The 14,163-nt window shown below is 43.6% G+C and overlaps 2 protein-coding genes across 4 annotated transcripts in view; one reads left to right on the top strand and one right to left on the bottom strand.

Moving 5' to 3' along the window:
• The first annotated feature begins 160 nt into the window (after positions 1-160).
• On the top strand, positions 161-12,475 carry daw1 (dynein assembly factor with WDR repeat domains 1). The gene is made up of 13 exons (XM_041877701.2): positions 161-241; positions 563-635; positions 2,404-2,548; positions 2,973-3,031; positions 3,254-3,376; positions 3,692-3,791; positions 3,929-4,036; positions 4,730-4,836; positions 4,977-5,079; positions 5,560-5,674; positions 6,049-6,125; positions 11,488-11,650; positions 11,964-12,475. Exons 1-13 carry the CDS (start codon positions 202-204, stop codon positions 11,996-11,998), a joined length of 1,248 nt encoding a protein of 415 aa, XP_041733635.1. The 5' UTR covers positions 161-201; the 3' UTR covers positions 11,999-12,475.
• The window catches only part of LOC121567558 (A-kinase anchor protein SPHKAP-like), a 186,129-nt gene continuing 184,436 nt past the window's right edge, over positions 12,471-14,163 (bottom strand). For all 3 annotated transcript variants that reach the window (XM_045217761.1, XM_041877700.2, XM_045217767.1), the window contains one exon: positions 12,471-14,103. In XM_045217761.1, coding sequence (XP_045073696.1) covers positions 13,951-14,103 — 153 coding nt within the window. In that variant the 3' untranslated portion in view covers positions 12,471-13,950. The remainder of the gene's footprint in view (positions 14,104-14,163) is intronic.

The raw sequence follows: 14,163 nt of genomic DNA, 5'->3' as shown, positions 1-14,163 counted from the left end.
AGTCTCTGCTGTTGACTTTATGTACATGTTATTAATTTTTTTTGTGCACAGTTATGGAACAAGTTCTGTCTTTTTTGAACAGGTTAGTTGTGGCTGAGTTGTGCGTTTCAGTCCATCTGCGCATGCGTCTTGGCCGCGCTCTAACTAGTCTGTCGCCATAACAACGCTTTGTTGACAAGGGATTTCTGCTGTAGAAGCGAAATGAAACTCAAACGATTCCTTCTCAGATATTATCCACCAGGTAATAAACATGTTTTTGATGATACTAAGATGCTTTATAATTAAGATACTAAGGAATGTTTGGACAAGCAGCTAGCAAATTATTTGTAGCGTTTTGTGCAACTACACTGCAACTTTAGTGCTGTTCTGACCTAGAGTTAGCTGGCTAGGGTAGCCAAGAGCAGAGCTAGGTCTCTGTTCTAGCCAGACCAGTTAGCTGTTACAGCAATTTAATGCATGATGCACAAGTTGATGCCAGTTGAAGTTACAAGTAGGCCTAAAGTAACTTGTATCTCACACTTGGTCTTGTTTCGAATATTGAATTGATGCCTTTTGTTCACAGGTATCATCCTGGAATATGAGAAAGGAGGAGCTCTGAAGACTAAATCCATTGATCTGTTGGATTTGTCTCCAGAGTGGGTAGACAATAGTACAATTCATGTTTAAGAATGAGATGCTGTGTTTCGTGATCATGATATGTACAGGGCTGCCAACTTTTTAAGAACGCTTGGAGGTTGATTTGCTATGTGAATTTCATTGCCCCCTGGCACAACCCCTAGAGGGTGGACTGGCGGTCCTCCATCAGGAAAATTGTACTGGTTTAAAGCAAATTTCCTGCAATTCTACGTATTTTGACATGACAGGCCTATGACCAGGGTGAAAACCCCCCCACAAAAAACACAGGTCAGGTGTATTGAGGATGCTTTGAACATTAAATGAACACTCAAAATTCGACTCCTTTGTTACTTTAATATTTTTGGGGGGATGACATTTAAAGTATGCCAATATTTTTTTAGGTGGTTTGACACTTAATTCAGACAGTAATTAAATGCTATAAACAGTGGGAAGGTTGGTAGCAGGGACACGTACCTGGGAGTGTTACCACTACACCAATGCTCTGCACAGGAAATGTAAATATTAATGGTCGATGGCAGTGGGTAACCAAATCATAGATTGCAGTCTCCTTGTCCATAGACTGCTTTCAAGGTAAGGGCACAAACATTTTGTAATTTGGGTGAACCATCCCTTTAAAATAGGGCTGGAAGAAAATAATTCATTTTCAAAGACACAAGTAGGCATATCAGATTTCAAATATGTGATTACACTGGCAAAATTGGGAGGAAGTGGAATAATAAAATACATTTGGGGAATAAGTAGTGTTCTTGCTGACAAGCACAGTAATTACCCTATATTTTAGCTAATTGTTAAGAATGAGAATTGTTCCACTGATCAGACAAAATAAAGTAAATTGATAATAAAATCTGAAGACAAGACGACATAAATCTGCCCCTACACCCTAACCAAATTATGTTTCTATTTATTTTCCCACTCTAGAATCAAACATGCACTTTTGGGTTCACAATCTGTTTGACAAAATTATTTTTATAGTTACAAAAGGTCACCCTACCAAACTTCCCTGCTAAAACACACTGTAGGTCTGTCTGCTGCCTTCTTTTCATTGTCACAGCCTAAAAGCAAATCACCAAACGAGGGGGCTAAAGCAAGTGTGGATTAAATCGACTTTAGTACATGCTGTCAAAAGGCTACATTCTGCAATAGATTCATGGACGGGAGTAACAGTAACCTAATTTTGTTGACAACATTTTACATTAAACAGTGCTACCGTGCTGCTCTTTTTACAGTTTTATAAACTCAGCGAAGAGACTTTCTCCATTCAGCTCCACTCTAGTCTTGAGGGGCGTTTCTTTAAAACATGCATCCAATCCCCCTGATCCCTCACATAACTATACCAATCATATGCTTCAATGTGACGCGGTTTACGGTGCTGTGGCAAGACAGGGCAATGATAGAGGTTCTGCTCGTGATGTTAAATTGTAGGCGCAGATGCTCTGATTTCAAAACAATTTGGAGCACAGTTGAAAATGTAATCCGATGACTAATTAGAAAAATAAAAGCTGTAGTTTTCAATGCAGGAGATATAAGAGGAGGGTCAAATGCGTGTGTCTCAATGCCAATGCGGGAGAGTTGGCTGCTCTGTATGGATGCCATTGATTATACTAGTGCTGGTGTAGTATGAGGATGATGATGATGATGATACAGGTAGAAAAACACACCCACTAGTTCTTCAGAACTTCATCACTGATCCTGCAATACAGTATGACGTCTATTCCCCTTTTTTCAACGACCATGATGCATCACTCTGACACGTCTCTATCCATACAGGACAGACACCGAGGAGTTAATATCAGAGATCAGGAAATCGGAGCCACTAATCACAGCATCACGCGTCGACCAAGTCAAACTCTTGATCGTCAGACTGCAGGAGAAACTGGGTCAGCAGGACAACCGCAGGTTCTACCTCTTCAAGGTCAAATACAGCTTCCATCTTTCTGAGCTACCTATTTATTTTCATTAGGCTCTCTTCTTAATGATACTGTCATTGTCTGGCTCCTGATCGTCCACTCTTGTGTCCAAGTGCACACTTTGGGAAAAGGGTGAATAATTGGGATGCAGCCATAGACGGCCATTAACAGGCATGACCACACTGCCAGTGCCTTGTGTAAACAGTACAGCCATACTGTAATTCCTAATTTGAACCCTAGATGGCAGCAGGGGGTGGGAATTCTATAAGAATTCTAGAATAACAGGACTCTTCCTTAGCACATCAAAGCCAGATGTATTATGTATGGATATTACACAGTCAAACGTATAGATGTAAATTGAATTAATGCAGTCAAGTAAACTGACTCAGAGTAAAAAAAAAAAAAGTCCTCCTCCCTTCTCCCTTGCAGGCGCTGCAGGCACACATACTGCCACTGACGAACGTTGCCTTCAATAAATCAGGGTCGAGGTAAGTTTATCTGCACTGCATGGAGATGTGCAGAGAACCCCAGGTGTTTGTCTTTCTGGGGTGTAGGAGAGGTAAACAGATCTCTCTTTTTACACTCTGTCTCTTATCTCTCTCTTTCTTTATCCTTTTCTCTCTCTCTTTCTCTGTTTCTCCCTCTCTCTCCCCCCTCTCGCTATCTCTCCCTCTCTCTGTGTCTCTCTATCTCTCCCTCTCTCTCTGCAGTTTCATAACTGGGAGCTATGACAGGACATGTAAAATATGGGACACAGCGTCAGGCGAGGAGCTGCATACACTGGAGGGCCACAGGAACGTGGTGTACGCCATCGCCTTCAACAACCCCTACGGGTAACCACCTTCCTGTCACTCTACCCCAGGTTTAAAAACACCAGGACCTGTATTCATAAATTGTCTCAAGTAGAAGTGCTGATCTGGATCTGGGGACCCCCCGTCCATATAATCTGATTCATTATGATCTAAAAGGCAAAACTGATCCTAGATCAGTACTCCGACTCTGAGACTCTTAGGATAGGCATTAAGCTCTATGGGACCTATGTTCCTCCGTTGTCTTACACTTAAGGCCAAGGGAAAGAGTTGTTGGTGGTTAAAATAAAGCATTTTTCCTATCTCAAATCTTCCGTTTATTTATCCTCTTTAATCCAGGGACAAGATTGCCACTGGGTCCTTTGATAAGACCTGCAGGCTGTGGAGTGCAGAGACGGGCAAATGTTTCCACACCTTCCGAGGACACACTGCGGAAATAGTACGAGGGACTTTCTAATCTAGAGATAGGACTTTCTGAGAAATTGGACTTGTCTTTCAGTATAAATAGGATGCAGTGAGCTTCGAATCAGATTTTCTATGTGAGTGGCAGCTAACACTGTTTTCTGTGCCGACCAGGTGTGTTTGGCATTTAACCCTCAAAGTACCTTGGTGGCCACGGGGAGCATGGACACTACGGCCAAGCTATGGGACGTCCAGACTGGAGAGGAGGTGGCTACACTGACAGTGAGTTAGCTCTCGCTCTCTTTTTCTCATCTCTCTCTCTTTCTCTCTCTTCTCTCCCTTCCTCTCATCTCCACACACTCACAACCATCCAAGTCCACATCCATTCTTTAATGACTTAATTCAGTCATTTATGTGCATTCATCCATTCATTTTTTAATATGATTATTCATGATGTGTTGGTCCAGCAGTCACCCTGCTTACTGTGTGTTCTATCCTCCCATCATATGTGTGTATGCAGCTGTGACTGTACATTCATAAGGTAATCTATCTATCTACATACTCAACTACAGGACAGGCAGCCATTTGTTTCTTCACGTGGGCAAGCTGGGTGGCTGTGTGTTCCAGAAGGGGGATTCTGTGTGCTCCTCTCTAGCCCACCTCTCTACCCCTCCTTCTTCAATTATTCCGACATTAGTCATGCTGGTGAATATTGTGACTTGAGCACAAAAAGGCAAATGTGTTCCTCAAACTGAATTGGATGAAAATATGCAATTGAGCTTTTTCAAAGGAGAAAGAATAGCTCATTTACTTGACTGTACTTTTGTTAACTCTGCAAGTGTAACGAATCGAATTCTCTCCTCTCTTTCATGTTTATTTTTTTGTTCACTGTCTCTTTCTCCCTCTCTCTTTCTTCTCCATCCCTCCCTCCCTCCCTCCTTTCTCTCCTCCCTCTCTCTCTCCTTCCTCTCTCAGGGCCACTCAGCAGAGATCATCTCCTTGTCATTTAACACAGTGGGTGACCAGCTAGTCACTGGATCCTTTGACCACACTGTTTCTCTGTGGGATGTTCCATCTGGGAGGTGAGAGCCCAAGTGTTTGTGTGTGTGTGTGTGTGTGTGTGTGTGTGTGTGTGTGTGTGTGTGTGTTTGCGTGTCCATCCATGTGTGTGTGTTTGTGTCCGAGTCTAACCACCATTAACGGCCTCCTATCATTCTACCAGGCGTGTCCACACACTGAGGGGACACAGAGGGGAGATCAGCAGTGTTCAGTTCAACTGGGACTGCTCCCTCATCATCACCGGCTCCATGGACAAAAGCTGTAGGGTGAGCTCTCACATCCTCTCTCACATCCCATCTCACATTATGTCACTTCTCCTATCATCGCTCTCTCTCTCTCTCTCTCTGGTAGAGACTCCTATCTCTTTTAAGCTCTGCATCATTTAAAAAGGAACATTAAATCCTTTAATTATTCCAAGATGAGTCATGCTCTCTGGGTAGTTGTGTGAATTATTCACGTGGCTGCATTCCTAAAGAGGAGATTGTGAAGAGGGGAAAACACAACCATTGTGTCGTTAGAGCGCTAACCAAGCTGGTTGTTTTTGTAAAAGGCTTTTAAAAATAGATTAATTAACATTTGACATTTTGACATTGTGTGTGTGACTGTGTGTGACTGTGTCTGTGTTTGTTTGGGAACGTGTATGTGCGCGCATGTGTGTGCCCGTGTATGCTTATGTGTGTGCATCTGTGTGTTTGTGTCCTTATGTGTGTGTGTACCGGAACATGTGTGTGTCTATGCTTCCCCAGGTGTGGGAGTCAGCGAGTGGGAAGTGTATGTCCACACTAGCAGGCCATGAAGACGAGGTGCTGGATGTGTGTTTCGACTACACGGGTCAACTCATAGCCACCGCCTCGGCTGATGGTACGACCACAGAGATACTTATCATACTAATGGTGTTCTATTTAAATACGTGGGTACCTCGACCTCTCTGCTATTTCCATGATTGTCAATACAAAGTTCCTGGATTGAACAATGTCGCAGGCACTGAACAACTATCCGTACTGTACCCAGCCCAGTACCCCTATTTCACACTATCATGCCAACCCAAATCGTACTGTGGTGGCTTGAATATTTATTTTTCACATTGTCCTTTCGAGCACAGTTCCGGCAACTATGGTGTATGACTAACCAGGCCAGCTCTATTTAATTCCTTTTATTTTAAGGTTCAACGTCATCTTCGCTCAAGCAATAACACTGGATTATTTGAGAAATCAATATTTCCCCCTGACTCTTAGGCACAGCGAGAGTGTACAGCGCCGCCAGCTACCAGTGCATCTCCAGACTGGAGGGCCACGAGGGAGAGATCTCCAAGGTGAGTCACTGAGACAGGTAATGGTTCAGGCAGGACCCAAAATGGCCCCTCTCTCGCTGTCTCTTTTGTCTGCCTCGGAGCATCCGTCAGACTCACAAGGGTACAGGACTGGACAGGAGGGATGAGGACGGCAGTCCGCTTGCCGGGGGGATGTTTCTACCTCCTGTTACAGTTTTTAGGTCAACCACGTCTTGACGATGACAGAGAGAAACGTGACTGAAGGTGTGTGTCCCTCAGGCCCGAGTGTTCCAGAAACATCCGGGCTCATCTTCCTGGTCGACCTACAGGCTGATTCCTGGTCTACCAACAGGCTGATTCCTGGTCTACCTACAGGCTGATTCCTGGTCTACCAACAGGCTGATTCCTGGTCTACCTATAGGCTGATTCCTGGTCTACCTATAGGCTCATTCCTGGTCTACCAACAGGCTGATTCCTGGTCTACCAACCGGCTGATTCCTGGTCTACCTATAGGCTGATTCCTGGTCTACCTATAGGCTGATTCCTGGTCTACCTATAGGCTGATTCCTGGTCTACCTATAGGCTGATTCCTGGTCTACCTATAGGTTTATTCCTGGTCTACCTATAGGCTGATTCCTGGTCTACCTATAGGTTTATTCCTGGTCTACCTATAGGCTGATTCCTGGTCTACCTATAGGCTGATTCCTGGTCTACCTATAGGTTTATTCCTGGTCTACCTATAGGCTGATTCCTGGTCTACCTATAGGCTGATTCCTGGTCTACCTATAGGTTTATTCCTGGTCTACCTATAGGCTGATTCCTGGTCTACCTATAGGCTGATTCCTGGTCTACCTATAGGTTTATTCCTGGTCTACCTATAGGCTGATTCCTGGTCTACCTATAGGCTGATTCCTGGTCTACCTATAGGCTGATTCCTGGTCTACCTATAGGTTTATTCCTGGTCTACCTATAGGTTTATTCCTGGTCTACCTATAGGTTTATTCCTGGTCTACCTATAGGTTTATTCCTGGTCTACCTATAGGCTGATTCCTGGTCTACCTATAGGTTTATTCCTGGTCTACCTATAGGCTGATTCCTTGTCTGTGTATAGGCTGATTCCTGGTCTACCTATAGGCTGATTCCTTGTCTGTGTATAGGCTGATTCCTGGTCTACCTATAGGCTGATTCCTTGTCTGTGTATAGGCTGATTCCTGGTCTACCTATAGGCTGATTCCTTGTCTGTGTATAGGCTGATTCCTGGTCTACCTATAGGCTGATTCCTTGTCTGTGTATAGGCTGATTCCTGGTCTACCTATGCTCTGATTCAAAGCAGCCCTGTTAAAGTCTCACTCCCCGAGTTTTTCTGCCTAGCGACTGTGATTCCCCCTTCCCCTGGTAGTCTCATTTGATTGGCACTTTTCATATGATCTTGTCTCAGTTCCCTGTAATGTCACCCCTTGAGCCCTTTAATGTCACACCTTGGTTGTTTTATTAACAAAACACCATGACATAGTCTGTCCCTGCTCACTGTGTAACTGTATTAACCACGGCTGTATAGAGCCACATGTGACCTGGGCCTGTGTTGTAGGTGACCCAGCTGTCCTAAATGTGTGTGTGATCTTATCAGGCTCTGCCATTTGACAGTTCTGCCAGTGTACGTGTGTGTGTGTACGTCTTTGTTAGTATGTATGTGCCTGCATGTTGTGTGTGTATGTGTGCGTGTTTGTCGCTTGGAGCCACAGCCACTAGGGGCCCGATTCAGACATAGGAAATGTACATCTTTCCTACGCACTTCTCAATAGTTTGTATTCAGACTTACCTTATGCAGATGCGTAATGGGCTTTGCAGGCGTGGTTAATATTTTATTAAATAGCTGAAAACCCTCCCACTTCCTTGCCAACCGTTTTTCTCGTGGAGTTTTCATTCAATAGGATTTTCAGTACATTTATCTAAATCCATCCCCTTGTACCTTTTTACTAGAAATGTATTGACAGATTCACTAGAATATATGGAGAGAATGGTTCAGAATATTATGGATCAATGAAAGAAAGCCATGTAAATACGTGCATATTCGTCTCCTTTTCAGCAACAATTGGTAGATTGAAAAATACTCTGATCTTGTATATTATTAAGGGTTAGGAAAGTATTTATGAATAATAAAAAAAAAACAGCTTTGGAGAGCCTTTATGCACAAAATATATTGGTGTATCAAAAATACAGTTGTTTGATTCATCCAGAATAATAATCTTTAAATCTATAAATCTACCCTAATAATCCTCACTAATCATGGAACTGTGATGACAACAGTCCAGTCGTTGTGAAGCGTGCTCCATGTTTAAACAGCTACATATGGTCTGCGTTGCATAATGATTCAAATAGGTTTACATGTACCAAATTAGTGCTCAACTTGTAATCCGGTACCCTAATATGATCCATTATTGCTAGCGATCCTCAGGAACAACCATACTAACGTGACAGATGAAAGAAAGGTAAACGAATGACGTAATGGAATGATGCTAAATGTAAGGAAACTAACATTTAAAGTCAGTGTATGTGGGTATAACTGACGGTGGCTACCAATAGTGGCTAATATTTAACATGAAACAAATTGTTTTAAAAAAATACAGTGAAAAGTCTGGGCATATAATTAAAACATTCTAGAACTCATAAGGTCTCCAAGTTATAAGGCCAGCATTTCATAAACTTCATAAAAGTTAATATACATTTAGTAGACACTCTTATCCAGAGCGACTTACAGGAACGATTAGTGATAGTGCCTTGCTCAAGGATATATCTACAGATCTTTCACCTAGTCGGCTAGAGGAATTGAACCATCAACCTTTCGGTTACTGGCCCAACGCTCTTAACCGCTAGGCAACCTGCCAATATGTTGAAATGCTTTAGTTTTCTGCTATATGACTAGTTTTACATTTGGCTCCAACGATCATAAGGTAAAATATATCTAAAACAACAGGTTGCTCGACCTTCTTCATAATTTCATAGCGTGTGAAGATGGTGAAACTATGAGGGAGTCAAGGTCAGAATACGGCGTATCTGCAGACACCTCCAGCCCCAACGAATAGGGGTTGAATAGCATATTATTCTCATGCTTAAATTCAAGGTCAGAATTTGCGTAGGAAGAAAAGTGCATAAAAAGATAATTATGTTCCATTTAAGTGCGCTAAACTCGGGTCGCATTTCCCCCACAGGCTGCCTCATTGGACTGCCTGTCTTGTGTCTGTTTACTGAAAGCCATCAGGGCCCAGCTTCAGTAATAGGCTGGATGAGGATGATTTCACAGGATTATGACACTAATCTCCCCCTAACAGGACACCTCTCTCCCCTCCCTCCGCCTCTTAACCACTCTGTCAATCTCTTTTTTCATCACTCTCTCCCACTATTTCTGTCTCTGTCGGTCCCTGTTTTTACTTTCATTCTAATTTCCACTGTCGTCCCTCCATCTCCCTCTCCCCCACTCTTCATTGTTGCTTTCTTCCTCTCATTAAGAGGGGCCAGATTGAATAGGCAGAAGCTGACTTTTTCTTAAAGGTCCAATGCAACCGTTTTTATTTCAATATCAAATCATTTCTGGGTAACAATTAAGTACCTTACTGTGATTGTTTTCAATTAAAATGATCAAAAATTCTTAGCAAAGAGCAATTTCTCAAGCAATAATTTTGCTAGGACTGACTGGGAAGTGGTCTGAGTGGGGAGGGGAAAACTGAAAATTAGCTGTTATTGACAGAGGTTTGGAACTCTCTTTCTTATTGGTCTGTTAACTAATTGACTGTCTGGTGATGTCACCAGGCAGGCCAAAACTCCATCCCACCAAAACAGGCTGAAATTTCAGCCGCTCTTTTCAAACAGCTCTTACACTAAAAGGGCATTATCATCCTTTTCACAATTTCACAGTATTATTCCAACCTCATAGTGTGGAAATACATATACGTTTCTTACTGCACTGGGCCATTAAATGAAAATAATATCTGTAGAATGAATGTCATAGAACCAAATGCTGCTAAAAACATAAATTAATTGTTTTGTTGATTAAAAATGCAGGAAATAATGTAAAATAGTCATTGATATGGAGTTGAATCATCTCAACAGAATCCATGTGGGTCTACTTATGACCATTCAGTTACTCCATCTTCTTCTGCATCATCCTTCTCTTTCTCTTCTCTTTTTCCTCTCTCTTTTCACTACTCTCTTCCCTCGTATCCTCATTTCTAAAAATGTTACACCTCTGTGCACTCCTCTCTCTCTCTCCTCCATTCTCCCCCTCGTTCCTCTTTGCTCCCCCCTTCTCTCTCTCCTCCATGCTCCCCCTCATTCCTCTTTGCTCCCCCCTTCTCTCTCTCCTCCATGCTCCCCCTCGTTCCTCTTTGCTCCCTCCTCTCTCTCCCTCATGCTCCCCCTCGTTCCTCTTTGCTCCCTCCTCTCTCTCCCTCATGCTCCCCCTCGTTCATCTTTGCTCCCCCCTTCTCTCTCTCCTCCATGCTCCCCCCTCGTTCCTCTTTGCTCCCCCCTTCTCTCTCTCCTCCATGCTCCCCCCTCGTTCCTCTTTGCTCCCCCCTTCTCTCTCTCCTCCATGCTCCCCCTCGTTCCTCTTTGCTCCCTCCTCTCTCTCCCTCATGCTCCCCCTCGTTCCTCTTTGCTCCCTCCTCTCTCTCCCTCATGCTCCCCCTCGTTCATCTTTGCTCCCCCCTTCTCTCTCTCCTTCATGCTCCCCCTCGTTCCTCTTTGCTCCCCCCTTCTCTCTCTCCTCCATGCTCCCCCTCGTTCCTCTTTGCTCCCCCCTTCTCTCTCTCCTCCATGCTCCCTCTCGTTCCTCTTTGCTCCCCCCTTCTCTCTCTCCTCCATACTCCCCCTCGTTCCTCTTTGCTCCCCCCTTCTCTCTCTCCTCTTTGTGCTCCTTTTCTCTTGCTCTCCTCTGAGCTCTGTCAGTGTCACCCTCTCCCAGAGTTCTATTTCCATTTCCTGTCTGAGGGCTGCTCATCCTTAAACATTCATCACCCTGCAGCGTGAGGCTTTTAATAAAAACACACTTTACTTTTAGACAATGCAGAGCCAGCATCATTTAATCATCCCAGCCCCATATTCATTTCTTCACCTCACTGTGTGCTTGTAGATCTCTCTGAAGTCCGTCTATCTGTTCCATTGGAACCATTCCTCCATAGGAAATGCCTGGCCATTTAACAGAGCTCCATTTACAGTTAATAGCCTTTTAAGAATATAGTGCTGACGTGCTGAAAGTTCCCCATGCTCTGCTCATTTGGTGGTTCCTATCTCCTCTTGCACACTTCCTCATCAGTGCACACTCCATCCAGCCATTCACTCCTTTTCACTCTCATAACACACAAACACTGTTATGTAAATTTCCACATCCCCTTCTTCTCTCTTGCAGATCTGTTTTAACCCTCAGGGCAGTAGAGTTCTGACAGCCAGCGCTGACAAGACGGCTCGCCTGTGGGATGTCCAGTCTAGCGTCTGTCTGCAGGTCTTGGAGGGACACACGGACGAGATCTTCTCCTCCGCCTTCAACTACGAGGGTGACACCATCATCACAGGTAATATGTACCCTCTATCAGGGCTGGGGTCAATTCCATTTCAATTCAGCATTGAGTTGGCATTGAGAAAAATTGGAATTGGAATTTCAGTTTACTTCCTGAATTGCCTTAAATGGAATTGAGCCCAACCCTGCCCTCTATATAATCATATCTAGTTAAAATGCAAAGACGCCACAGCAACCTCTTCACAGCCAAACAAGTATTATTTTTTCTCCACTCACAAACGCTTTATCAAGGTTGAAATGAACAGACCACAGCTGGGTGCGGTGAGCTTCTGCCTCCTATTCATCCACCTGTCTTCTTTCTGCTGCAGGCAGCAAAGACAACACCTGTCGCATCTGGCGCTGACCCGTCCTATGGTCAGTAGGGTGTGTGAGGAGGGGAAGGCCATCTGTCCATCCCCCAACAAGAAGATGCCCTGTTTGAAGATGCCCTTCCTGGAAGTTATCACTGACCCAACGTATGTGACATCTAACCTCCTAGTTGTTGTGGAGTAAGATTCAGTAGACCGGATAGCTTTGGTGAATGAATTTAGTCCCACTGCCATTTTACTATCTAGCACTGTCTAGACAGACAGTTTAGCGCTGTGGATGTGTCCCAAATGGCACCCAATCCCTATTAAGTGCACTACTTTTGAGCAGGGCCTATAGGGCTTTGCAGCCTGCATTCACCAGTTAGGATTTGACCTGGACTGGTCACTTTGGTCCTCTGTCATGTTCAGTGTTGATAATCAGTGTTTATTTGTGTGTTCATTGGAGAATTGGCTGGTCGGAATAATGTTTTCTGTACCCCTCTTTTCCTCAATAAAGACTATTCATGCTCACATATTACATGAATTTATTGATCTCAAAAGATAAAGATACATTCAGTTTCTACAGCAACAGAGTTGAATTGTGTGCTTTTTAATGCCGACGACTTAACACTATAGTACCACTATGCAGATAAAACCTGACAAACCAGATTCACGTACAAATTAGACATTACAAACCTTCTCTGTCTTTCTGAAAGTAGTAAAAATGAAATGAGAGAGAGCAGTCTTTCTACCCCAAGTTGCAGCAGTTCAAGAATCTACAATATATACAGCTATCCAAAATAAACAATTCTCAAAGAACATGAAGAACGACAGATAACTTACATACAGATAACTTACATAAGAACGACAGATAACATGAAGAATGACAGATAACTTAAGCCGTAACAAAGTTACAACAGAAGTAGACAATGTTGGCTGACGTAAACGACAACTATGTTCATCTGGGTCCGTGTTCACAAAGCATCTCAGATTAGGAGGGCTGATATAGGATGAGTTTGGTATGATTACCAGGACAGGCGGGGGATCTGATCCTAGATCAGCAGTCCTGCTCTGAGACGCTTTGTGAATACAGGCTCTGGGCAACTGTTAAGCATAGTAGTGCATACCTATGTCGCAGTCAGCAAAGCCCAACTGGAATGATGGCTGCTGTCTGACAGTCTCTTCAAGATAGCTACTGTACATTAAAACATAATCTGGTTTCTTTTTGAGTTTGATTGGTTGAGGGAATGGGGTACAGTCTTCTATTGGTGCCTTGTTGTTTGTTGTGTGTGTGTTTATGTGTAATAAATACATAATTTATAAAAGAACACATCCGATCGTGAAAACGTAATGTATAGGATAATTAACAACTAAAGGAATCAAAAATCTGCAGGCTAGAATCTCAGATGGCTGATTTGTTTGTACTAAATAAATAAGGCCTACATCCCAAACTGATGCTGGGTTTTTCTTGGGTTCGTCTAACTAGGGATCGTGCATCAGAAAATGAGAAACATGCTTGTCTTATTAAAGGGAGACATGTCTGCTCACTGCAACCCAATCAAAGTCCTCAGTCCCATAGCCAGTCCTATAAGAGGGTGTGTATAATATCATGGGTGTGGTGTGGTTTTTAGTCTGGAAGCCTTACCTGTTTGTGCTTCAGCCAAATCTTCTACTCCTCGTTGTCCATTGACCATAGGAGTTGGCAAGACAGCAAAAACTAATCTGGGACCAGGAAAGGGTTTCTATTCTAGTAGCCAGACCTGTTGATGCTTTAGCCAAAACTTCTAGCGTTCCTTGTCATGGCTTACATCACATTTAATGAAAGAGGAATTGGCTAAAGTACAAACAAATCTGGCTACCAGGCTAGGAGTTTTTCATGATTCGCATGCCGTGTGCTGGGAAACACTAGGCTTGATGGTGGGGTTTGATGCATGGGGGGTACACAGTTGAGGACATTGGCTGGTGTGTGTGTGTGTGTGTTTGTGTAGATGGAGGTTGTTGGCAGTGCCTAGTGGGTCTCCAGTAGCCAGTCAAACAGGCTGGACAGAGAGCTGCCTCCATCCTCCTCTTCCTGATAGAGCTTACAGAACTGGATGACAGCGCTGAAGAGGTCTCTGATCCTCCATGCCTTCTGAGACACCAGCTGCACCACCCTCTGGAACTGAGACATCACACTCAGCCACAAGACTACACATAATAGAGTACAATACACACACACACA

The sequence above is a fragment of the Coregonus clupeaformis genome, chromosome 6, assembly GCF_020615455.1.
Source record: "Coregonus clupeaformis isolate EN_2021a chromosome 6, ASM2061545v1, whole genome shotgun sequence".
NCBI lineage: Eukaryota > Metazoa > Chordata > Actinopteri > Salmoniformes > Salmonidae > Coregonus > Coregonus clupeaformis.
This window is presented reverse-complemented; position numbering and strand designations above follow the sequence as displayed.